General features: G+C 35.1%; 1 protein-coding gene across 10 annotated transcripts in view; it reads left to right on the top strand.

Moving 5' to 3' along the window:
• CEP112 (centrosomal protein 112) overlaps positions 1–25533 on the top strand; it is a 177605-nt gene that overhangs the window by 18855 nt on the left and 133217 nt on the right. For 7 of the 10 annotated variants that reach the window (XM_074888872.1, XM_074888876.1, XM_074888871.1 and 4 more), the window contains 5 exons: positions 7658–7705; positions 7840–7917; positions 21189–21275; positions 23183–23282; positions 24459–24577. In XM_074888872.1, the coding sequence (XP_074744973.1) occupies positions 7658–7705; positions 7840–7917; positions 21189–21275; positions 23183–23282; positions 24459–24577 (432 nt within the window). Of the gene's footprint in view, positions 1–1476; positions 1788–4710; positions 4742–7657; positions 7706–7839; positions 7918–21188; positions 21276–23182; positions 23283–24458; positions 24578–25533 lie in introns of those variants that run through there. The other 3 variants (XM_074888881.1, XM_074888879.1, XM_074888873.1) reach the window with 3 other exon arrangements.

Below are 25533 nucleotides of genomic sequence, written 5' to 3' on the forward strand. Positions count from 1 at the left end.
AAGATCAGTTTTGATAAAGAGGTTTTTTTCTTTCTCATTTTCTGCTTATTCTCACAGGTTGAAAGCTCACTCAGTTGTGTTTGGGAGAGAGGGCAGCTGAAGTTAGGAGGAATGAGAGCTAGTTTCTAATGAAATACTTCAGCTTTGTCTTTTTTAAAATAATGTATTTTCATGTTGTCATTTTAATCAGAATAGTCCTTATTCTTCCTACACTATTCTCAGTCTAGAGGGATATGGCAGCATTTAAAAATCTTGCCTATTACACAGAGTTTTGCATTGATGACTAAGTTCTCTTCAGTAAAAACATAAACGATAAAGAGAGAGTGTTAACTTTTTTGTGTCCTTCTTGGTGTTTCTCTTGCTGTTTTGGTGCCTGTTAGCATTCTAAATGGAAGTTGCTTGCTTTACTTCTGAGAGGGAAGGAAGTCTTGACCTTGAGACAATCCAGGAGCTGCCTAACTGCTTTCTCCAAAATGAAGGTGGAGATTAGTACAAGTATTAGCCTGGGTGCACAGTATTGCGCCTTGTCTTTTAGAGAGTAATACGAGAACAATTTCTAGCACTTCCAGACTTAGATGAGTATCTTTTTCAGGAACTGTAGTTTTATAAAGAGAGGAGAGTGGATCTCCAGAAAGCTTTTCAATAGCAGTCAACTCCAATTTGTGAAAGCGCTGTGCAGGTGTCTGAAACAAATGTGCAAGCAGTCACTTGCAGATTTTGGGTATTTGGGCTGTATAAATACCTGGATTATATGAGCAGATAGTTGTAATACTTTGAGCTTTTAAAGCTCCTTTAAGGGGGAAACTTGCTCATGGCCATTTTACAAATTGTTCCAATTGATGCAGACAAAGAATCTTTTTATATCCAGCATTTTTATATCAGTGTTGATCTGCCTGCTTGCTTATCTCTTAAATTTTATTTGTTTTTTTATTTCTTTTTTTAATTGAAATTCCAGTTTGCAATCATGTTGTGTTGATAATGGATGGTTATTAAACTGTGATGATCCTCCACTGATATGGGAGCTCTCTTGGATAGCAAATTGGCTACCGTGACACATAAATCAGTTTTTCAAGTCTGCTCTCCAGGGATGGTAATTAAACAAGTCGCTAGCGAGAGACTTTGATTGCCTGATAAGACTTGTTGGGAGTTACCTGACAAAGAGGAGTTGAGGTTGTAAGAGATCTGTAAGTGGTTGCTGTTAAGTGTTTCCCTGCTATGGATCACGGCCTCCAATGGGTTCTTAAAGGGCCAGGAAGTTTTAAATAGAGTTTCATACTTAATGAAGAATGTGTAATTATTCAAAATGTTAAAAAAAAATGCTTACTAAATGTTGGGGGCACTTCAGAATCTGTAAGGTTTGACTGTAAGATGTGACTGGTATTGTTTCTAAGCATTTACATTGCCATAGAAGCATCTAGCTATCTTTTAATTGCTAGCCACATGTGCAGACTGTTTGAGAAACTTAATTTACAAGTGATCCCACCTCAGATATAAAAGACCCTTGACCTGTAAGAATACTTCAGTAGTGGGGAAAAGTTAGGAAAGGAAATACAGAATTGCTTTTGCTTTGAACTGCCTAATATAAAGAACAGTTGTTTTTAAAAAGCTTTTCAAAATTTCTTTGGTGTTTGGGTTTTTTCTTTTGAGTTGTGTGCCAGGGAATAAATGGTGAATCAAGGTTGCTAGTCTGGCAAAGAATGTGTGCTTTGGTACATCTTCCTTGCGATGATGGGGGCAGAGCTGGTCCTGGGAATTTCGGACAAGTCCTTGTGCAAGGATTTTTCTCGGTAAGAATCCTTGAAATTTTAGGAAGCTGTTCTTATTTCAAGTGAGTATATATGGAGAATATGCTTCTATTCAAGACTCTGCAAATATCTAGATAAGTGCTCTACATAACGGTGAGAAAAGCTTAGCATCTTCCAGATGCAAGTTGCTGCTAAGCCTTTGCTGTTCCAGTGTAGGCTTGTCTGGGTTACAATGACCAGTTATAAACTCTTAATTTATTTTTACCCTTATCTTTTGGGCTTCTACTTCTTTGATATATTCTCAATTTCCTCTTCTTCAAAGGTTGTGTATTTTTAAGGTCACATACTGAATGTGTTTTTTCACTTTTTGTGGTATGCTGACATCAGTGACTGAGATATTTTTTTATTATTAAAAATACTGTGAAATGTTTTGAGAAATAATTTTATGATTTCTCTACTAAGCAGAGAGGTCAAAGCTTAACCGATTGTACTATGGAGGCTTCAGATATTTGTTATTAGTAGTAATGATATTTTCTACATGAGAAGCAAGACTGTTGCATTACTTTGCTAATATTGTTGCTTCTCATGAGTAATAAAAGAATTTTTCCATTTGCCTTGCAGCATTCCTGATTATCTCTATCAAACATTTTATTGTTCAAGTTCTTTAGATTCTAGTCATGCATGGGTAAATGTTTAAAAAAAAAAAAGTTGAGTTTTGATTGTGATAAATTTGCCTTTCATACATGGAATACTAATATAAGCTAATTTTAAATACATTATAAAAATGTGTTTTTCTTAGTCCTTATTGACTCTTATCTAAACTGATGTGGGGACTATCCTTTATTAAGTGTCCATGCCTTGAAGTTGCATTTGCAATGTAGAAAAGAAGAAATCCTTTTGTATTGCTGTTTGAAAGGAAAAGTTTCAGAGCCAGGAGTTTAGACAAATGCCGGTAATCTTTGGTCATGTAGTTACTTTGAACTTTCTTTCTTATTCTTTAGCTATTTTAGAATATAATAAAAATCCCTCAGCTATCTTATTTTATTAACAGCTGTCAATAAACTTCTACATGTTGTTGCAAATTTACTACGCTTCATAAACAGGACATCCTCACCTTTCCTTTAGTTACGTCTCAAAAAAATAGTTAAAAATTTTGAAAAGTATGTAGTGTCAGGAATAGAAGCTTTCTGGATAATGGAATTAAACTTGCGTTTTTTTTTTTTTCTTCTTCCTCTTGTAGTTAAGCTTTTCAGATTGTAGACAAACACAATTTTTGGACAGAAAACTCAAGTTATGTAAAGGAACAACAGCGAATTAAACCCCTGCATGTTCTTACCTGACCTGCCTCTATATATATTTTTTTTTATGATGCTTCTGATACAGCTTCTGATTCCTTTGTCACTGAATTGTAGCTAATTTTAGGTGTGACAAAGCAACACTTTTAAACATCCCAGGAAATTCAGTACTTCGTTTTAGGTAGAAAGCATACAAAGAGACTGTACCCTGGGGAAATAGCAAAGGGTTTTTTAATCAGGGAGAACATAATTTTTCATCACTGGAATTCAGCCAGGACAAGAATTAACTCTTTAGTTTTTGCCAGAGGTGTTGTGGGATCTTCAGTACAAAGAACCTGGACACTCAGGTCTTGCCCAGAAGAATTTACCATGGGAAACGTTATTGCCTAATAAAGGTTTAAGAGGCCTTAGACCCAAGGAATTCTGCGGTCAGTGGCTTGTGTTATGTTTTCCTTTCTTGGAGAAATTATATATAACACAGGGTTAAAGTAGATGCAAGCACAGAATTCTTGGGTGGCTACAGCAACAGTGTATGTTATGCCTGTTTTGTGTACTTGGCTCACATCTGCCTGTGTCTTTCCAGTCTAGTTAAGCTCAACCATTTCTGTACAAACCATTTGATTATCTTTTGTTTGGTTTCTTAGTCTGTCTGCTTACTATAAACATACCTACTGTATATGTTGTGGCGTTGGAGGGCAGCAACACTGTAAAAACTTTCCCACAGTGAACTCCAAGTGGTGTTGTGACTTCAAAAAATAAATTCAACTTCCATGCTGACAAACAATCTTCATGTGCTTTAATGTCCTTCCACTAAGACTGCAGAAGCAGCATTAAAGTGAACTTCCCTACAAATTATGATGTTAGATAAGAATGTCCTTACTCAAATTTCCTGAAGCTACTCAGCAGTTATTTCTGTAGGGAACATGCTGGCTGGCTCGGTTTGTTAGATTAAAGTAAGAACTTAGGGCAAGGTTCAGTTTAGTTGTTTACCATTTCAAAATCTTAAGTGTTCTTAACTCTTTCATGTGTGTTTTTTCCATCCTTGTTTTGAAAACAATCACATTTTGTCTTTGAAGAAGCTTAAGGGGGAATGTGCAACAAGCTTGCTGATCCAAATGTCGTTTTTTTTCCCCCGAATCTTAATATATACAACATACCTTCTGACTCTTAGTGAACTGTAATAAGCTACAGTCGTGCATTACTGGAGATAAATATACCTTGATAAACATCTTCCAAAGAATGAAATGTGGCTTTGGAAGGGGTGGAATGGAGCATAACATTAACGTTGTCGTTGTTGCGGTATTTACTGTGTCAAAAGAGCAGAAGCTTTGGTATAAGGTTCTGGACTATGCCAGGTATAAAGCCTGTGCACCGTTTTGAGCCCGAGGGATGAAACAGAGCTGATGTCCTGAGGATGAGTCTTGTGGAAGGACTTAATGCTCAAAATTGTGCTTTTTCTGCGCTGTCCTTGCTTTTGGGGAAAACCATTTCAGCGGAGTTTACTTTTATCAATGCTTCAGTCATTGCTTGCATTGGTAGCTTTAAAACTGTATACTTCAGAAATGTTTACTTTTGACTGCTTTAGGTGGTGTTAAAATAAATGGAAATTGAAAATACTAAAGTTAAAAATTATGGCTAATTTCCGTTTTGGAATCTGTGCTTTTATGCAGATTTCTGCCATACCTTTTTCAACTTAGGAGAGTGAGTATATTTTCATAAAGTAGGTTACTTCTGTTAATTAATGGGGATCTCTTAATGAGGATCTGATCATCCAAGGCCTTCCCAGCTCTGGTTTATGAGGACTGAAGTACTAGAAGGTGACCATGCCAGTCCTCACAAACTGAAATGTGGTTTGTTGTCTCTTTGACTGCCTAATAGAACAGGAGAATCCAAAATCTCTTCTACAAAGAAATCCAAAATGCCATTCTTGTTAAGAAGTGGTATTTACAAATTAGAGTTCAATTCTAGTTCAAATAAAGATGTCTTTCATGATGACATTTATTTGGTTCATACTCTTAAAAAAGCATGTGATTTACTGTTCTTCTCATGGCAGTGCTTCAGTTTCATACATATGTATTTTGGTTTGTCTTTGACCTTTTGCTTATTATTTTTAAATTTGCATGTTTCTCATAAATACAAGCCGCCTTCTTTTTTGGGCACTCTTTATTGTGATATTCCCTCTTTAATGTGGTATAATTTTGAGAACAAGAAGTTTTGCAGAAGACCAGCATGAAAAGAATGAATGTTGAGGCATTAAATGTTTACAGATCAGTTTAAGTGGATATAATCCACAACAAGTAACAAAGTGGGAACATTTAACTTCAAAGCACATATGGCTGCTGTTACAAAATCAAAAAATTCAAGACTTAGGAAAATGTGTCTCTAATACTTTGTATGGCCTTCTTTCTCGTAAACAAGGATATACCTTAGCTTTTTAGATTGGTTTTGAAATGAAGACTGTAAACAGCTTAACTTCCTGGTCAGATAAAGTGTTTGAATTAATTGTAAATATTTACAATGATTTTTAGCTTTAAAAAAGCAAAAGTAAATGGTGATTGTATTCATTTTGCATGAGAGAGAGGGCTTTTGGAAAATAATTAAGCCCTTGAAATGTGGTTCTGCAGGCTTAGCCTTCTCAAAATTCCACCAGGTACTGGTGAAGGCTTTCAGTGCTCTCTGCTGCTCAGTGCTCTGATGGATTCTGCCCTCAGCTTCTGGCAGGCGCCTCAGTCCTGGGTATCTGTGCAGGTGACAAGGACTGGGGAATAGGTGAGATGAGCTAGAAGGAAGACTATAGTAGTAGTAAAATTAGAGAATTTTAGGTAGAAAATACTATTGCAGGTACAATTGTATAGAACAGAGAAAATCCTCCTAAATTTTTCTGGTTTAGAACTTCTGTACTTTTTATTTCCATCTCTCCCTTGACTTCCCCCCCACCCCATTATCTAGCTTCTGTGGTTAATGCCCTGTGATGATCTCATGCCTGTGTTCCTCTCCTCAGCAATCTCCTCTTCTGTGTCTAAAATATTTTTTTTTGCTGTAGGTGCACATGGAATTCCTTTATTCCCTTATGTCTACCCATGTTTTTTGTATGTCATTGTGGCATATTTAAAAAAAACCCCAAGACATCAAAAAACCCTGAAATAAAAACCCAGGATGCTTTATATGAAAGAAAGTTTAATGTGCCCATTTTATTAAATTCATTGACAATAAAGAGAAAGAGGTTATTTGTTAAGTTATTGGTTTTCCTATACTTTCAGCTATAGCATTAAAATATTAGATAACACTATTAATTGAAATTGAATGTGTGTGTTAAGCACACGAATGTCTACAACTACTTCTGGGTGAAACATGACGACTCTTCAACAGCATATAGAAATCCTACATAACCTTTTAGGACAGAAAATGAATAATACTGTATCAAATTGAAATTTCAGAGGGATTAAGCCTCTTTTTCACTGATAAATTCAGTACAAATTTATTTAATAGTACTGGAGAAAGTGCAAGCATTTGATATATTTGCTATGCCTCATAGATCAATTTAATATTAAAAAAAAAAAGGCTAAGTATTGTAAGATGTATATTCCAATCACATTCATATTCCAAATCTTACTGCCACATTTTACAAGATTATACTCTTGAAAGCTTTTCTTGGGTGTTATGCATTCTCTGTGATGTGATGTTCGAGCCTCATCGTCTGAGAAAATTAAAAAGATATAGCTGTCTGATAGAGGAAGTGGGTTGTGAACAATGTTTTGTATTCAGTTCTTAAAAACAGTGATTAAAAGCTGCTTTAATTATACAGTAGTGTTAATGAATTATTTCCGTATGTTTTGTCTTTATGACTTACATGTGTGGATATAGTTGCAATGCACTCAACTAATTTTTTAAAAACACTAGATTAAAATCGTCGTAATCTGTAAATTTATTCTAGCTTTGCGCTGATTTAAATGAAAGTTTATCCAATAAAGTTGTAAATCTTTTGCGTAACCTATGTATTTAGCTGCCAAATTCTTTTAAAACATGTATTGATGGAATTTTTACAACCACAAGGGCTTGGGAAAAAAAGTGCCGTTTTTGATCCATTTGCATTAGGAAACACTAAAACTTTAAAACTTACCGACTAGGTCAAGTCCAACAAAATGATCTTTTGTGAAGATTTTTTTATTTCTGTAACTTGTAAAAGATGGCAGTATGTTATTGTACCTTTGCATTCTGCTGAGTGCTTTTTGTAAGGATCATTGAAACGTTCCAAAAGAGAGAATTATGCACAGAAAAATTAATTTTTGTTACTTCTAGATTACAACCACGTATCTAGAGATGGTACTGCTTCAATGATTTGCAGATGAACTATGTTTTAATAGATGATCAGATTTTCTAGTGGAAAGCAGTTCTTGAACTGGCGTGTAGTCGGAAGGCAGGTTAAATCTGTTTGTTGTTCCTTTGGGTGATACTGTGTGAAGTGTACCCCTGCTGATACAGTTTGCCTCTCAAAGCATGCACCCAAACTTGGCCTTGCAAACTTTTTTGAATATGTGGAGATATTTTTCACTGTTTGTAAGAAATAAGAAGATACTGCTGACATAACTACTTTTTCTCTAACTTGCTGTTTTTCAGTTAGAAAATCCAAGATATTTGCGAGAAAAACCGATGCCAGTGTCTTTGGTAGGTATTTATATTCCCTTTATATTTTATAAGGGCAAACAAACATGCTTAATATTTTTCATTTCTGGTTAGGATAGATTTTACTTGGAGTTACTGCTTTGAACTTATTAAGTTGTTTTGAACTTATTCAACAGATGACACCCAAAACTGGCCTAGGAAAAAGTAGCACTTTTCATGATGAACAAACACTATTTCGAATGCATGAAAAAGAGGTAAGGTTCTCTTTAGTCTTTTTAGAAAAAGAATATTACACCCAAATTAGTAAGTTAGGGCATTTTCTTCGGAAATTGGGTATTGACAAAGCCGTTTGTTATAGCAGAAAATTTCATGTAAGAGAATTTTTGCTGAAGTGACCAAGCTTTTCATTAAATACTTAATGTGTTTCCCAATTACTTGGGGAATAAAAAAGACTTTCTGAACACATTTACAGTTCCTTTGAAGGAATTTTTAGTGTAGAAGAGTTTGAATTCTAGGAATTTTCCGAACTACTTTTTACCAGAAGCAATGGAACTCTTGTTTTAGTGAGGACTTCTGTTTATTTTCTGTAGACTTTTAAAATCTGCAGATCTAGACCTTATTTCTATTAGGACCTACATTATTTCTGTGTTTGCCTCATTTAGCTGCAATCCTCTTTTATTCACATGGGTTTTTGTATTACTTCTTTTGCACATTGTTAATTGGTGAGATTACTGTCAAAGCCTGGCTTTCTAATTCTCTCATACTGTGTTATTTTGTACTGAATGTGTACAAAAGTAAAGTTTTGTGGTCATTTTCACCTTTTTCGTAGTTTAAGGAAGTTGTATGCGTATGATATTTTTGTCATAAGCGACTCAGTTTATTTAAAATGTCAGTCATGAGATAAAACTCAAATATACTATGTTTAGCACACAGATATTTCAGATTCTTCTGAAACCATGTAAGGTGTTTTTTTTATTTTGAAAAGTCAGTGACTTCAGGAAAGGAAATTCAACATGTATTAGGAAAATGATTTAAAAAAAAAAAAAAAAAACAACCACCCCAACACTCTTCTTGCTTTGCCCTTCAAATTTCTGTTTTCAGCCATATGCTTTTGGAAAATTGAGGCATATGTACACAGTTCCCTAGCTAGCCACAAGTGCTTAGACCTGCATAAGACTCCAAATATGTATGAGTTGGTAAGGAAGGGGCATCATCTGCAAACCATGGAATCATCCCTCCTTTGACGTGTGATGTTGTAAGGATGCTTATAAATTAGAAGTGTCCTACAGTTACTCTCAAGACACTTCAGAGGACATCTTTGACTGAGATACAGGGGAAGGTAAATTTGATTTGCAGATGCTTCCGTTGTTAATAAAGTAATGTATATGAAAGTCTGCTTTACGTTGATAGCTGGCAGCCTAATCTGAGGCTTCAGCAAGCAGCCTGATACAGCAGTTGCACAATGCACGTGCCTTTCACTTTCTCTGCTCTGGTCTAATATTGACTGTTCTTTTGTATTGACAATACTCAAACCACCATTGCCTCAAGATGAGGCAAGGTTTCATAAGATGTGAAAATAGACCAAAAAATAAATAAATTGGAAGCACAATGTTGTCATTTAAATAACATTTTCAAATAAAATAAACAGGAATGCATGCCAAGTAGCTACATAAAATACTCAGTGAGTACTTTGCTAGTTCAGTGGAAAAATCCTCTAAACCACACAGTAAAAATCCAGTACTTTTTGCTAATGGTACTCGACTGTGGGCTAGTTTAAACTGGAAAGGTTATAGACAGTATTTCACAATCACCATGTGTGTGCTATTAAGTAGAAAACTTAAATGTGTTTTCATCTTACTTTGTGAAGCTCAATTAAGAATAAAGCCTTTTCATTTATAGAATGTAAATGTATTAGCAGAAAAATAGTGCTGTACAAAAGAGTTTTGGTAAACCTTTAACTGTTTTCAACCTCTTTGTAGTAGAACGGGAGAACATAAAATAGGATAACTGTGGTTTTTTGCTTTTAACCTTTAGACCTTTGGTCATAAACCATTCCTGCACCTGTTTTGACTCTGTAATGCCAAACACATGGCCATTTTCAATGATAACCACATCACAGATTTATGAAAATGTGAGTATCATCAGGCAGTGGTTTTTAGTCATATTTTCCCCAAATACTTCTGACATGGATTAAACCATTTGGGAAACTGTCATTACTGAAAAATCACGGGTTCAAACAAGGAAGATGCAACAAAACAGGAATACATCAGTGTTCAGCACTACAGCAAAACAGAACAGATGGCATGACTGGCTTTTCTTGATAAATAGGAAAAAATGTCCCATTGAACTTCACCTTTGGTCATCCTGAGTGCCACCCAATACTCCACGGAGCAGAGGAGGGGGAGAAAGAAAAAGTTCTTATCTGTGATTTTTTTTCAGAAAAACCAATACCACTGCTGAGATAGAGGTTTGAAATTCTTCTGGAATTAAAAACCAAATTTAGCTATGTTAATAAAATATGATGTTTTGTTAACCTTTCTCAAACAACTAGTTTTATCTGTTGTACCCTTTAAAGAATTTTTGGTGTTTCTTTAAAGAAGTTCTGCTTCTTAATTTTTCATCTTGTCAGTCTTAATTTTTCTTAGCATTTTTCTCAATTTCCTTCTGTTTTGTTTCTGTAAGCAAAAATATTTATTTATCTAGGCTTGGCAAATGAAACCTAAACAAATCTGAGACAAGAATACTGGAAATAATTTTCTCTTTTTATTCTTTTAAATTGAAGGTTATAATTAACATCAGGAGTAAATTTGTACTGAGCTATGTACCAACTCTTAAATAATTTTTTGGGGGCAAGCTGGCAAGCTTGATGCTTTGTGCAGTAACTATTATGAAGCTTCATCTATCTGGGTTAACTGAGAACATCAAGTGTTTCCAATGGTTTTGTTGACTTTATCACTGTGCTCCTATCACTTTCCTGTTTTGATTTTTGGAAATCGAGTGGTAAAGTCTTTGAACACTGGAGCGTGGGTGCTTTCCCAGCTTTTTGTATACTAAAGCAGTTCAGCAGAAGTGGTTGTCTTTCCTACAACCAGCTGGAGTCGGAGTTAGTGCAGTGCAGCTGGAGGGAGAAGGAATTCTGGGGAAGGCAGTGGGTGAATTTTCAAGAGGATACAGAATACCTGCAGGATAATTTCCACCTATTTGTCATGTGGAATGAGGACTGAGGGACTACGTGCCCAGGGAAAAGGGGAGATGAGCTGGGTGGTGAAAGACAACTTAAGAGTGTAGAGAATGGGTAAAATACATCTTTTTACCCTGAAAATGCATTTTCATGGATTGAGGACCGGAAGTAAGCCGAAAAGAAAGAGGGTTTTTTTAATGTATTCAAGAATTCTATCTTTTAGGTGTACCCTTTAAAAAAAAAAAAAAAAGAGCTTTGGATTTGTAATCTTTATTTTTCTCCCTTTTTTTGTGAATGAGCACTCCCGTTTGTTGCATGACCCAAATTTTGTTTATAAACATCATCAAGCCATGTATATAGTTTTACTGCACTGAAAGTGTTGGGATCTAGTAACATATTTACGTTAAGATAAAATCAGCATGCTGCAGTGATGATATTGTAGTTAAGTCTTGATCTGGCTAGAAGTGTTCTGAATTTAAGGTGTTGAAAGCAGCAGATTTACTGTTCTTCTCACTTACCTGGCAAGAGATTGTACCTTGAAGAGAACTGCATAAGGGCAGTGGTACAGATTTTTCCTCAAAAGGGACTGTACGTAGAGTGTAGAGGAAAGAATGTGGGGAGGAAAGAAAGCTGTAGAATTTGGAAGGGAGAGTGAATAACACTTGCTGGAGGTGTTGTGGAAAAGAGGGGGGGTTTTAGGAGGGGGCAAAAAAAAAGAGAAAACACTTGAAGGTAAAAATATGTGTCCCTGCAGCTAGGAGGAGATGGTGATCAGCGAGCATTGTCCTTTTGGTTTTGATTTCCTCCTCTTAACTGCTCTGTTCTATAGCAAAGTGTTTAAATACATGCATGTTTAATGCATGCAAATGTTTAAAGCATGCCAATTAAAAGCTATAAAAAAACCTAATATGGAGACAGTGTCTTAAATGAAGGACTCTTGTAATTAAACTGAGCTTTTACCAATGTAAAATTAACATTATTGTGCTTTAAAGCTACTTCATGCATTTGATATTTTTTCCTCGTTGAAAACGGATATTTTGTTCATATCTTCCAAGAATGGTGACAAAATATATCAGTACTGTTCCCTTGTATATTATAATGAAATAAAAGTGTTTGTGTTAACTTCAGAGTTTAAAATCTAGTTGGTAGATGGATGTGGATACATATGTGTATAGAACTGGGAGAGCTGAATACAGCTGAAGGAACCTTCTTAGGCATGTAATGGGGCTGGTGATCCTGTTTAAGCTTTTTAAGCTCAGAGATATTTACTAATAATAGGAAGAGTGGTTTTGATTGATTTTTCCAAAAGCATTTGTGTTGCAAAGGCAGCTGTAGGTGGGCCTGAAACTTGAATCTTACAATAATTGGACCTTTGCGTGTTGGAATTATTTTTCTTCTCATCCCTCTGTTCTTTACTTCCACTTCTCTTCCTTTACTGTTCTTCTTTTGTTGTCCTGTTCATCCAGAACTGTCCAAGTCATACGTCTGCTCATAAACATCTTGCTGTTTTACAAAGGGTAAAAATGAACATTTTTAATTCTGGTGAATATTCTTCTTAAAATGTAAGAATGCCCGTTGAATCTGTTCACACAAGTGTGGCCCATAAGAAGGGGCAAGAAAATGCAAAAAGCCAGATATGACATAATTATTGCTTTCATCTTCATTTTCACTTTTCCATAACTTTTTTCTTGTGACAACTTGGTTCTGAAAATATTGTTTTATTCTCTTTAAAAATATTCCAAGTAGTGTGTGTTGTGATTGAATATTCTCTGCTTCATTTGAATTTCTCCTTTTATCCACAAACCTGATGTCTATTTTGAATGCAGTGGTTGATTTATACTGAGAATTCAGTTGTAAACTGATTCTCACCACTAAGTAATCATTCTGAATAGTAATCTGTTAGTTCATGTTTAAAAACACAGCGATCTTGACTTCTGTTAACATGATTCCTGGCTGATTAATGTCCTGTTCCTAAGAACATATGCAAGTTGTCCATTGTCTTCCATGTGAGGAAATCGCATCCTGTCTTGCTTTGATAACTCTTCAGAATGTAATGTAATAAAACCCAAACCTTATTTTATTGCTAGACTGGTGTGAGACACACAGTGTATGTCAGGATGAGACATGTTTTCATAAACTGACTTGTGATTTATAATTCCTGATAGTAATTGGTCTGGCCATGGAGATATAGATGTACATGTACAGTTATTTATTTTTTTGCAAAAGTTTGTGAACTATGTCTTTAATTATTGCACATATGTGCTGGAGACACTGAGAAAGATCAAAGAGGTAGGTTAGCAATTCAAACTAGTGTTTTAACCAGTAGAATGTCCAGATGGTTGCCAAGCAGCCGGGAATTAATCTTTTGCTGCATGATTAATCTCTACCTCAAAGTGTCCTTCTCTTTAAAAAAAAAAAAAAAAAAAAAAAAAAGTTTTTTTTTACATATATAGATGCTGTTTTTTAAGGGAGAAAAGACGTTGACTATAAAAAGTAGGTACTATGCACTGTTATTGCTACATGTACTTGTGAAATAAAGGCAGGAGTACAGTTTTAGTGACTGTTAGGAGATCATGAAGTGAGTGTAAAAAGTTCAGTAGCTGCTGAAATACAACATATTTAAAAAAAGGAACAACATTGGGGAGAAAAAGGAAGTGTTGTTGACTCAGTGTACGCAGACTCATTTACTTCACTAGACTCGGCGCTACGCAGAATTATGTGAAGCTTTCAAGTAGTATCTACTATTTTTTTTTATATACTCAGATTTTACCAACCCCCTCTGAAATCAGTATGATTTCTGCATGTTCACAGGGTTCAACTGGGTTCAATTTTCAGTGCTGGCAATTGAAGATACAGTTTGTTGTACTTTTGAGCTGTCTTTTATGAAATTGCATCTAGTGAGTTATTACCATGTATAAGCTTTCACAATTTCTAAACATGCTGAACTTTTTTTGGTACTTACTAATGTCAGAATCTCTACTCCTAGTGGCAGACAGTTGTTACGTATGGAAGTGGGACGCTTGCCACTCCAAATAAAGCTGTTAAGTAATATGATGTGCTGTAGTGTTAATATGCATGTTATGTTTATTAGCTATATAAAACATCCTTTAGAATAAAAATACCATTTCGAGTTATTACAGTTGTTGGGATACAAAGCTGTATGCTTTCCTCTCTATTCCCACCACCCCCAACTTGGAAATCTATGAAAAATACATTGTTCTCTCTTGAAAGAAGCTAATGACATTTACATATGAATAAGAACAATTGTCCATTCAATTATTTTTCTGTATACAGCAAATGCGTATCAATCTTCAGTGTCACTTAAAAAGTCAGACTTTTCTTGACAGGGAGAAAGCTGGTATGATTTGATTTAGGACAAAGCCTTCCATTTTTAACGGCTATAAAAATAGGGCGATGTCATATTAATTTTTTACTTAAGTGAATATCTAGTTTCTCTTCAAAGAGTACTCTGTAAAAATATTACAACTGGAAGTAGCAGTTGTGGTGTTTTTAAAGAGTAAAGATACAAAGAAGGTTAGATATGTGGAGAGAAGTATAAATGTTTGTTAGGTCAAATAATATAGTCCAGATCATAAACACAGACTTTTGTGGAGGGACCTTTAAATCTGGGCAAAATGCCATGTTTATAAAGAGTCTTTTTACATTCTAATTTCTGGCTTGCACGTTTCACTTCTTTGATACTGCTTTTCTTTCAGGCCGTCTCTGGTTTGTCCAGACTGTAAGCTCTTTGCAACAGAGACTTTACAAGACATTTTTTTCACCTTAGGCATTGCATCACATAAAAATATTGATGATATTGCAGAATTTGGAGTGGTTACTGATCTACTGTTTCAAAATGTAGTTATAAATTATTTTTTTTTCTGGAAATTTTCTGTGTTACACTCAGAGGATGAGCACAAACATCAGGAAAAAAGCCCAACGTTAATGTGAATCCCAGATGGAAAAACCTGCTTTTATTGTGTGTAATGTTCTACTAGGAAAAATATTATTTATGACTTCCTTTAATTTATAGGATTTGTTCTTAAAGTCTGATAGAGCCTTGGAAATTTCAATCAAGTAAAACCAGCTAGGTGGCAAAACTGCACACCATCATCTCACACCCCCTCCCCTCCCAGGACATTGTTGGGAGATGTCTGCATCTGAAACAGTGAGAAACAATGACCCTTGATACTTAAAAGAATCTCCTTTGCATATCATAAAAATTCTTTATGTCAAAGATGGAAGATAGTCCTCCTTTATTGTACAGAATGCCATTTATCAAGGGAACCAACCTGAACGTCAGGGAAGTGCAGCAGGTACTGCTTCTGTACCTGGAACTCTTCTTGAAATCTTAACCTGTGAAGAAAAGCAAACTTCTCAACAACATATTTTATTTTTTTCTCAACAAAGTGATTATCCTTATACCTTGCTTATTTGTTTATAAGTAGTTTTGGTAGGGCTGCAAGCTCGTCTGCAGACCTCCATTGCTTTACCTTGGCAGAGCTTAAGCATTCTCGTGGTTTTAGTCTGCCCGTAGTTTTATGGTGAACCGTTGCACACGAGGCCATCCACGTCAGGTCTGTCTTGTGTTTTGTTGAAGTCTTGAGACTTTTTCACCTGTTACCCCTCAGGAAGGTTTATTCTAAGTAGTTTAAACAAACAACACAGGCTTGACGGTCTTAACTCTTCCAGAAAATAACTTTTCCTCTTGCCTGTCTTTGAGACTTTGAGTAAAGATCACTGAACTCTCCTGTACAGTGTGCTCCTAGGATACCATCTGCACTTGCAAGGAAATCGAATCCATTTGCGCTTTTAAGACCTATGTTCACATTTGATACTTTGGTCAGGATATGCACATTTCACTTTGCTGTAGACCCAGAACATCAGTGAGTCTTCTCTCCTAATGCACTTTGCCTGCTTTAATCATAAAGATTTTCCAGCTCTTGGTTGTCTTGAGAAGGGAATGTGATCCCCCATTCATCAGTGTGTGAAGAGGAGATGTATTTCTGTATGCATCTTACACGTTTTACCCATCTGCTTTTTTCATACTATAATGCATTTCTCTCTTCAGTTAAAAACACTTCAAGAGTAGATGTTGATCTTCAAAATTGTTTGAGCAAGTGGGTAGAAGCTGCTCATTAAATACAAGATGCAATATTAAGTTGTATATCAAGTGACAAGTGTGCTGGTTACAGAGATCTGAATGCAATTAATTTGGAAGTGAACAGTATTTTTTTCACATACTGTAAACTCAGCATGAGTTTTTTCAGCAGTTTAGTTTTGAAAGTGGAATACTAGTTCCAATATGATTAAATTTTATATTTACTCTAGAAATATCTGTTCAAATAAATTGTTGTAAAGTATAAATTTGTTTCCTTTTTTTCACGCCAGTGATTTTCTTTTAGATATTTAGGTGGCTATTTTGACTGTTAAATGTTAAAAGCATTAATATACCTCAAAGCTAGTCTTAAAAATTTTTGAGGGTACAATATAAGGTACAAAAATAACTCAATGAAAAAAAGATAGCTTTTTAATTATGATGTGAGATAGACTATTCTAAATTACTTCTTTTTGTCTGATCAGCATGCCTTTATACTAAATCCTGGATGTTTTGCAGGTACAGTATTGTCTGCCTGCGTGGTTTAAAACACTGTATAAATTATCAATATTTATTTTTTTAACTCTGGATGCGAAAATTGAGTAAACACGATTCTGTAGAAAGTTCTAGTTGTTTGTTGGTTTTGTTGGGTTTTTTTAAGAAACCTTTTTCTTCTGTGAAAATATCAAAGCTTTGTATTGTGCACTGATTTCTTTTAGCAGCTGCATAACACCAAGACAAATAAGTTTTGTCGTATATTGTAAGATATACCAGTCATTGTTCTACATTGTTAGTTCTTACTTTGAAGTTCTCATTTATTGTTTACATCCTTCTCCCCCTTCCTTGCTTCCTCCCTCCCTCCCCCGTATATTCATAGACTTGAAAAAAAATCTGGCGAGCAACAAGTACTGTTTTGTCAAATATCCCCCCAAAAAATCTGATGGATGTTAAACCTTCAAGATGCCACCTCTGGCCTAAGGGTGATCCCTGTAATGAAGACAAGTGAACAGTGACCAGTAGTTCAAAGCTATCTCTGATTAATATTGTTGGTCTACTTATTGATTTATTTTTCAATCAGGTATTTAAATATTTTTACAAATTTTTGTAAATAGTGACAAGATGAATGTTTGTCTTCTGTCATGAAAAACTGATATCACTTTTTTTCCCCAAAGATTTATGACAGTTGCAGATTAGACTCTTATCGGTTTGACAGTTATTTATATTTTCATAGTACCTAACCTGTGCTATGGAAATACAGAACAGTGATACGATGAAACACCATTTTCAGGTAACTATTTGCTAGTTTTTGTGGTGTGGTTTTTTGTTTGTGTTGTTTAATTTTTGGTTGGGTTTTTTTTTTTTAAATTACAAAGAAAGTGTGACTAGGCACATAAAAGCAGTTCTGTTGATACCACCCTCCATGGCTTTAAATAACAGGGACAGCACAGATGTTTGACATCAGTATTGTTTACATGGCCTTAGGGTTTAATTGCCTCATACTCTTTGTAAGGAGAATAAACAATGACAGAAATCCAAAGGAATGATGTTCAGGCAACAGCAATGGCTGCATTTCATACATAGTTGCAAACTTCTCAACTATATTTAAATATCTACACTTTTTTTTTTTGTCTGAATGGTAACATGCCATAAATTTTGTATTTGCTGCCTCTTAACTGGTAATAAAACTTATTAAACTGATGAACACAGTTAATTGTTTCTAACGAGGTGAATGACTTTTCTAAGTTGTTTTTTTCTGTTTTCTCTAAAACTTATGAAGGTCTTTGATACTGTTGTAGGTTATTTTGTTTCTCGATGTATGTTTAATAAATAAAGTAAAGCTGAGTGCAAAGGGCACTTTATGTGCTACTCTTCTATAAAGTTACGAAGCGCTCTTCCACAGGAAATTGAGACTAACTTAGCAAATGAGGTTTGACATTTGGTAACTACAGATACGCGGTTGACTCAGTTTGGTATGGTTTTAATTTGAAAGATATTCCTTTATTGAAATTAGTATTTAATAACATGTTTAAACTTTGAAATGGAATGGGAGAAGTTTCACTCCCAGTTGGGAAGTGATGAGCCCATTTGCTTCAACCCCAGCCTTAATGAGATCACTTTTTAGAATGTGTTTACACGACTCAATTTTTTTTATCTACATATGCGGTAAGATTGGAAGTCTGCCTTACACAAAGGGTGGGTCAAAAAGCAGATTTCTAAATGAAACCAGTACTCCAGGCTTTGCTACAGGACTCTGTTTTGTTGTTCTTGTGCTATCTGGCTTTTCCAGCAGTTTTCCACAGAAATTCTAGGTGTAGGATTTTTAAACTAATATATCTTTTTACAGCAGATGCTCAGATTAGCACTTCCAGAAGTTGTGATGAAGGTACATGTGCGTCTTGGAACTATAGACCATTATAAAATTTAAATGTTGGAGATTTATTTTTATTTTTTACCAGTTACTCATTACAAATACAGCTTTCCTCTTAAGAATAGCTGAAAACCGCACGTGCGCATCAACTGTTGAATTTCAAACACTTTAATACGGGTCTCCTCACATTTATTTATATAGTAGGTCCTGATGGGGCAAAATTATGTAAGTTGTGCTTAAAGCAGACAGGGCAGGAAAATGTCTGGGATGCTGAAACTTCAGAATTTCATTAAGTTTGTGGAAGTTGAGGACCTTGAGTGCTTTTGAAGGTATCGCCTTTTCAGCCCTCAGCTGATGAGGAGTTGGTCTTTGGGATGTTTCAAGTAAGAGAGATATATATATATATTTACAATTTTTAAAAAAGTAATCTATTTTGTTATTACAGTGTTTGCTTTCATTAAGAGCTGACTTCTGCATCTCGGACACATTTTTCACATTTGTTGTTTGGTTGCAACCAGCTCTCCTTTTTGGAAAGTAGTCCCAAAATTTGAAATTTTAAGGGATGTCTGTTCTACTGGAAGTAGCTCAATGAATTAATGAACTAAAATTGGTGAGAACTAGTACAAGAATGGTGTTAAGTGGAAGATTAATGACAAGGAGTGGGAACAACTTCAAGTACAGGGATTTCTGCTGTCAACCTGTGGGAAAACAGCCATGTGGCTGAGAACAATCACCAGCACTTGAAAATATATATCCACATTTAATACAAGGCAAATTTTAGAGTTTGATTTATTTTTATGTTCTTTCAACCTACAGAATAATAAAACGTAGACCAGATCTCAGCTGATGCAAACTGCCAAGGATTAATTTACATCAGCCAAGACATTCTCACTTTATTAATGAGTTTTAAATGTAATGTGTTTGTGTGGATTTGATAGCTATGTGAGTGCAATAGCTATATATCAGTAATTCACAAGCTTTTAATGTAATTCGAGTAGATTGGAGTCTCTTTCATGTTTAGTTTCTAGTATTTGTGTTTTTACAAGGCCTTCATATTTATTTATGGAATGTTCGCAAACTGTCTATCTGGAAGTGGATTACTGTGGTTTGTTTTTTTTTTAAATCAACACTTATTTATCACCCGGTACTAAGATTTTCTTCTATAATGTCACTTTGTTGGCGGGATATATGCATATATTTCTTTTCGTATATACATATGCATATATTTCATGAATAGAACATGCATTTTTATCATGATGCTTAGTTTTGGGTGATAAGAGATGGCTGACAGCTGAGAATACTATCTATTTTCTTGGGATTAATTGTCAATCTGACTTTTTTTTCCCTGGTAATTTGCATAAGACTGTACCTGTTTACTCTTGGGAGATAGGTAGCCTCTTTATATTTGGTGTAATAAGCAGGTGTATGCTTTGGGTATGAGTGGATGTGCAGTCTGGAAATCGAAAGGATTTGCTGCTCTCGCTTCTTCTGTTTTCAGTTCTTGAGGAGTCTTGTATATTTGCTGCGCGGTATTTTGCATTTTTCGAGTTGACTTGGATTTTTGTAGCTCACGTTTTCGAGTCACAATAATGTAGTGATGTTTTCAGGTCACAATAAACAGAAATACTTAACAAAGTAATTATATAAAATAATTATTTGCAGTGTGTTTATTGCTTGTAAATATTAGCTAAAGATTCATGCCCAAATGACTAATTTTGAGAAATCAAAGGCATAAAAATAAAGGCAGAATGAATAATGCTTGTTGGTTCCTTTGAATTTTGCCAGTTGAGAGTGTTAGAAGTCAGGTTCTTAGTTGAGCTAAGCAAAAAATTTGAGAACTGAAAATAGCTGAATGGTGATGGGAGTCCAGTGTCCAGCTCCAAGGCAGGTGGACCTCAGCACCATGGGCTCTTAGGACATCCAAAAGGCAAATGCAAATTTTTCTGTTTGGCAACAAAATGCTTGAAGTCATCTTCTGGTGAGATGTTGGCACTCACACTCCAAGGATTTTGGTCTGCCCTTTCTAAAGAGAGGGGGGTCGTTGGGATCTGTGACTGTGGGGGAGCTTTTCTGTCCACTTTGCTTTCTCAACACTAGAAATAATTAAGTGTAGAAGTGGAATAGCCTGAATCTGAACTTGAGGCTTCACTTTTGTTTTTTAGAAGACTCGGAGAAACACAAAATACTTATTATGTTTGCAGAGTCCTGAAGACAGTCTTTAATGGTGTACTGAAAATATGCAAGAGACTTAAAAATACTGTAAAGATGAAAAGTTAGACTATAAGTGAGAAGTGGCAACATGTTATCGTGTTGGAGGGGTTCACGCACATTACTTTGAACAAGCAAAAGCAGGAAATGTATTTTAGCAGTCAGATTCAGCAGTAATATCCTTAATCCCATCATAAGTAACTTTAAAAGGAAATGTGTTTATAATGTGAACTCTATGAATAATAGAAAACAAACAAAAACAAATATGCATCTGGACTAAAGGATATTCTTTATATAAATGTAACACCTGCCTAAAGAATAAAAGCAAGTTTACCATATTTGGTATATTAACAGAAATATTAAAAGTTTAATTCTTAGGTGTTTATTTAAATAAAGGATGATAGCTTTTTCTGGGACGTAGCAGTTGTTTTTATTGCCAACTAAAACATCTTACAAATTCATTTTCTAAATAAATATTTTAGGTTGGGATCTTTTGTAACAGTTTTATTAGATAAATACGAATTTTCATAGCAATTATTTGTTAGTGATTTGTTTCCCACTGCCTTCTCAAAGACCTAAATGAATTATTCAGAAGTTATGCAAAGGTCATCAGTGTAATCTGTTCTTAATTTTAATTAAGTCGTATATCTGTTCTATTTTACTTTTAAAGCTGGACATGAAAATGAAAATAGCGGAAGGTAGATTTCATGAAGAAAAGCTTAAATTACAGCAGAAGCATGATACTGATGTTCAAAAGGTAAGAAGTGTTTGTATTTTTTTTTCCAAAGACAGGATATTAAACAAAATAAAAGAGAATCTGATTATAATAAATAATTAGCAGTTGTACTTCAACTTCTTCACAATTGCAATTAATGTTCCTTTAAAGTAAGATTGTAGGTAACAGTTTGCATAAGCTGATAGGAATGCAGAATATTCTGTGGTAACATAAACTTAGGAAGGGAAAAACATTTGTGGAAAGCAGAGGAAAATACAAGGTGATTTGCTTGTTTGGTTGAACAAGACAACCTATTTTACTAGCCTAACAGCTTCTGTGGATTCATATGCTGATGAAATCATACACTCATGATTCTTCTTTTAGAGAGAAAGCACTCATATTCTAGAAAAATGTGAACAAAAATGCTTAATTAAATTTTTATGGACAAAATACAGAAGATAACGGTAGAAAAATCCACAAGTGTATTACACATGTTCCTACTAATACAGCAATAGTGCTTGTTCTGATGCCTCCCTTTTGAGGCTGTATCTTAAAGCATAGGCTGGTCAATAAACAGTTTGTTATTTCTGTTATTGCATTGTTAAAGCTGTACGTGGCTTTTAATTCTTCATAGCAGTAAAACGACACCAGATATGCTTCCTTTGGGTTAAGTTGGATTTGTCGTTATTGTGTTGCGTAACACCACTTTTGGGAAGATTACAAAAAGACTATCAAAGACCAGACTGTTACTTTTAATACCATGTTTTAAACATGCGGGGTCAAATTCTGCGAGGTCCGAAGTGCCTTCTGAAGCAGTCTGATCCCGGGAGCGTAATGGGAGTTAAATGCTCAGCGTCAGGATCGTGATGACTTATCCTACTGTAAGCTTTGCATTACTGAGTACCTCTGTTTTGTTTCTTAAGACCGAGTCACAGACTTGGAGGAAGTTAGCTGACACAACACTATGACACATCAAAGCCTCCTGAAAGGATGTTAATATTTGGTCAGGTGCATATTTGGCTCATCTGTTCTCAAAGTCTGCAAGCATAACTAGCTAGCAAAGCTGCGAGCCTGAAGGAAACAGCTTTGTGAGAATTAGAAATAGTTTAAATGCTTTCTCATCCCTTGAGTTGTCATCCTTTTCTAACTGATGTTAGAATTCCGTCTTTTGAAGTTGTTTAATAACGTTGGATATTTTAGAAAAGGTTAAATAGTGTCGTATTAATCTTTAAAGACACAAAACGTTTAATGTAGATGGAGTAATATTGTTTTAAGATGAAAGCTTTTGTTTGATGAGAGATTTGGGGCACTGTTATAAAATTTCTGTGAATTTAATGTTTATCTTGAACACAAAGTTTAAATTAAAATACTATCTCAAAGTGTGCAAATATTCAAGCTTTTTTTTTCCAAAATCGTGTACAGAAATATGAATGTAGTTACACCTCATATATCTGCTCTATTCCAACCCGTTGTTTCTTGGAGTACATGCCAAGAATAGCAATTGGTGAAGTACAAAAGAGTTTAATGAAGTTCAGCAATTATTTAAGTATTTCTTAAACCTGCTGAGAATTTTAGATGCTTTTAAATAGTATTAGGCAACATAATACGAAAAAGAAAACAAATACTTTCTACTTGTAGTAGCAGCACTGTAAAACTTCCAAACTCAACAAAAGCAACATTGGATTTACCCAAGTTTAAAAGAAAATAAAACAGGAGTTTCAAGTTTTAGGGGGGTCTTTTTGATGTACTCTACTGCCTACATTTATCTAAATCAATCCTGTTTGTGACTCGGCAGTCTTAGCTATGAAAATTACGTAGGTTTAATCACTTAGTCCTGCACGACCTAAGCAATTCTTGAGGGCAGCTCCTTTGACAGAGATCAGCGTATACAGTTTTGTGCACTGGTTGTAGTTTTGGGTTTTTTTGACTTTTGTGAATTTTCCCTACAGATTTTGGATAGAAAGAATGATGAAATAGAGGTATTGAAGTCCCTCTACAAAAACAAACAAAATGAAGCTGAGGAAACGATTAGAAAACTGGAGAAAAAAGGTGATTTTTATCTTCATGGTGGTTCTTTTCTGTGTGCTGGTATTGTACTGCATCCTTCTTGCGGCTACGGGCTTATGTGTTCCTTCTAGGTGCAGATGTCCCTTTCCTCTTCACTTGCAAGTCTTGACCTAATTTTTCCCTTTAGGTTTTTAGAGGCTTGTCCAGTTGTCTTTGCTGTCCAGTTTCCAAACCAATTTTTCCAAGAGTCAGCGTAATCTTATGTTTAATACTTACGGGTTTAAGAGAGTCACCAAAAAAATTTCTTTGATGATACTGAAGTATTTTGACCATTTATTCCAAACGTTTTGGAATCTCTGGCTCAAGGTTAATTTATTTTTACATTCAGTACATTTTAATCAAACCACAATGTATTATGTATTTAGGACTATTCCAGCAAGAGATTTCAACCATGAGTAGTAGTCTTGAATATGCCATAAGTACAAAATTTGGCTTGAGCATGGCTTGTCAGCAGTTTTTGAATGTTAGTTGCTTTTAGTATATTCCTTGGATTCTGTTTACACTATGGACTAAACCACAATGTAAAAGAATACACAAGATTGGTAACCCATGTCCGAAAAAAGGAGAGAGTTCTGTGTATATTGTTTCCTGCTCCTTGGCAAAGTAAATTGTCCAGCAAGGGATCTGGTGGTTGTGCTCGAGTCACCTACGCTCTTGCCAGATAGTGAAATTCATCAGTCACTTCTGAAAAGTGAATATGTACCTCGTTTGTTTTCCCCAAAGTCTGTCAGACTGTGAATTCTTGATGCAATCACTTGCAATTCAAGTTGGGGAACTTAATTTCCTTGTATATCTTGAGCATTCAGCCTTCACAAGAACCTTTTCTCCTAAGGAATGCACATAAAATCAGGTTAAAAATGCCTGTTTTCTTTAGGTTACAGAATTTTATTGATGTGTATTTACTGCTTCAGTAAGGAAAACTCACTATGAAATACTTTGTAAATAAAGTAGACAAGAGAGAACACCTTGTAATATTTTAGTGACACAGAATCTAAGTACAACATTTTAAAGAAGCACATGCATTAAGTATCTTTAAGAGCCAAAAAATATCAGAAAACTGGGTCAATTGGAGCCCTAATGTAATCTGCATCTGTTGCCAACACCGAAAAATCCCAAAGGTATGTCCTGAATGGTACTTTATTTTCCCATTTTTGACAGTTCAGACTCTTGTTCGTGAGTCACAAGTCGTCAGAGAAGCAAAAGAGAAGCAGATTGTGGAGTTAAAGAAGATGTGTGAGCAAAGCAATGATTCTTTGAACAACGAGTGGGAGAAAAGGGTAATGAATATTTGCTTTCTTTGAACGACTCCTACAGTGTATATCTGGGCTAATACGTTTTGTCACTTAAAACCAAACAAAAATAGTAGGAATATGTTACTTTCAGTGATATTTTCTTATGTTGATTTTATTTTTTTCTGGAGTAATCTTGCAAGACTCTTCTTGCTGATGCTTGCACACCGACACCCACCCAGCTGATCTGGCCCTCTTAGCAGGTCTCTGGATGTATTGGGGAAGTGTTTATTTCTGGTTGACCTGACATGGAATTTTAATCTTGGTAAACCTGCAGCTACTTGCTGCCACGGTGATTCCTTTGAACTATTATTTTTGCATTGGGTCATGAATTCTTCAATGCATTTTTATTTATTGTTAGACTCAAGACAGCAGCACTAAGCAAAGAGAAAAGCATGTTTGTTGCAAGACAGTTTCACCTTTGTCCAGATTATTGTCAGTATTTGTCTTGCTTACCCCTCTCAGGAGAGGGAAGGTCACAAAAAGGGCAAAACCACCTCCTTTTGTAGATGAAGTATGCTGTCTAATTTAATTTTTTTGCAACCCTGCATCTGGAAGTGATGTGGTTTTAATTCTTGTCTTGTAGGAGATAAATCATAAATGTTGTCCTTTGTGCTTAAGACTTTGAGGCTTCAGTGTTAGGTGGGTTTTTTGTTTTAGAGAAACATTCTTTTCAGCCCAAAGTCATCCCACTTTTTGTGGTTACCTAGCAAGTGCTGTTCCTACAGCTGTAATTGTCATCAAGGACGCCAGTGTGCAGGCAAGAAGGCAAATTAAAATTCTAATATTAATTTTAACTTAATGAAATTATAGAAGCGAAATTGAACCATATATTTTATGGAAAAACATGGATAGTGGGAAATATGACGGAAGTGTAGTAGAAGTTAACAGTGCAATATATATATAAATATATATAAATATATAATATATATTATAAATATATA

Source organism: Strix uralensis, chromosome 19 (genome assembly GCF_047716275.1).
Source record: "Strix uralensis isolate ZFMK-TIS-50842 chromosome 19, bStrUra1, whole genome shotgun sequence".
Lineage (NCBI taxonomy): Eukaryota > Metazoa > Chordata > Aves > Strigiformes > Strigidae > Strix > Strix uralensis.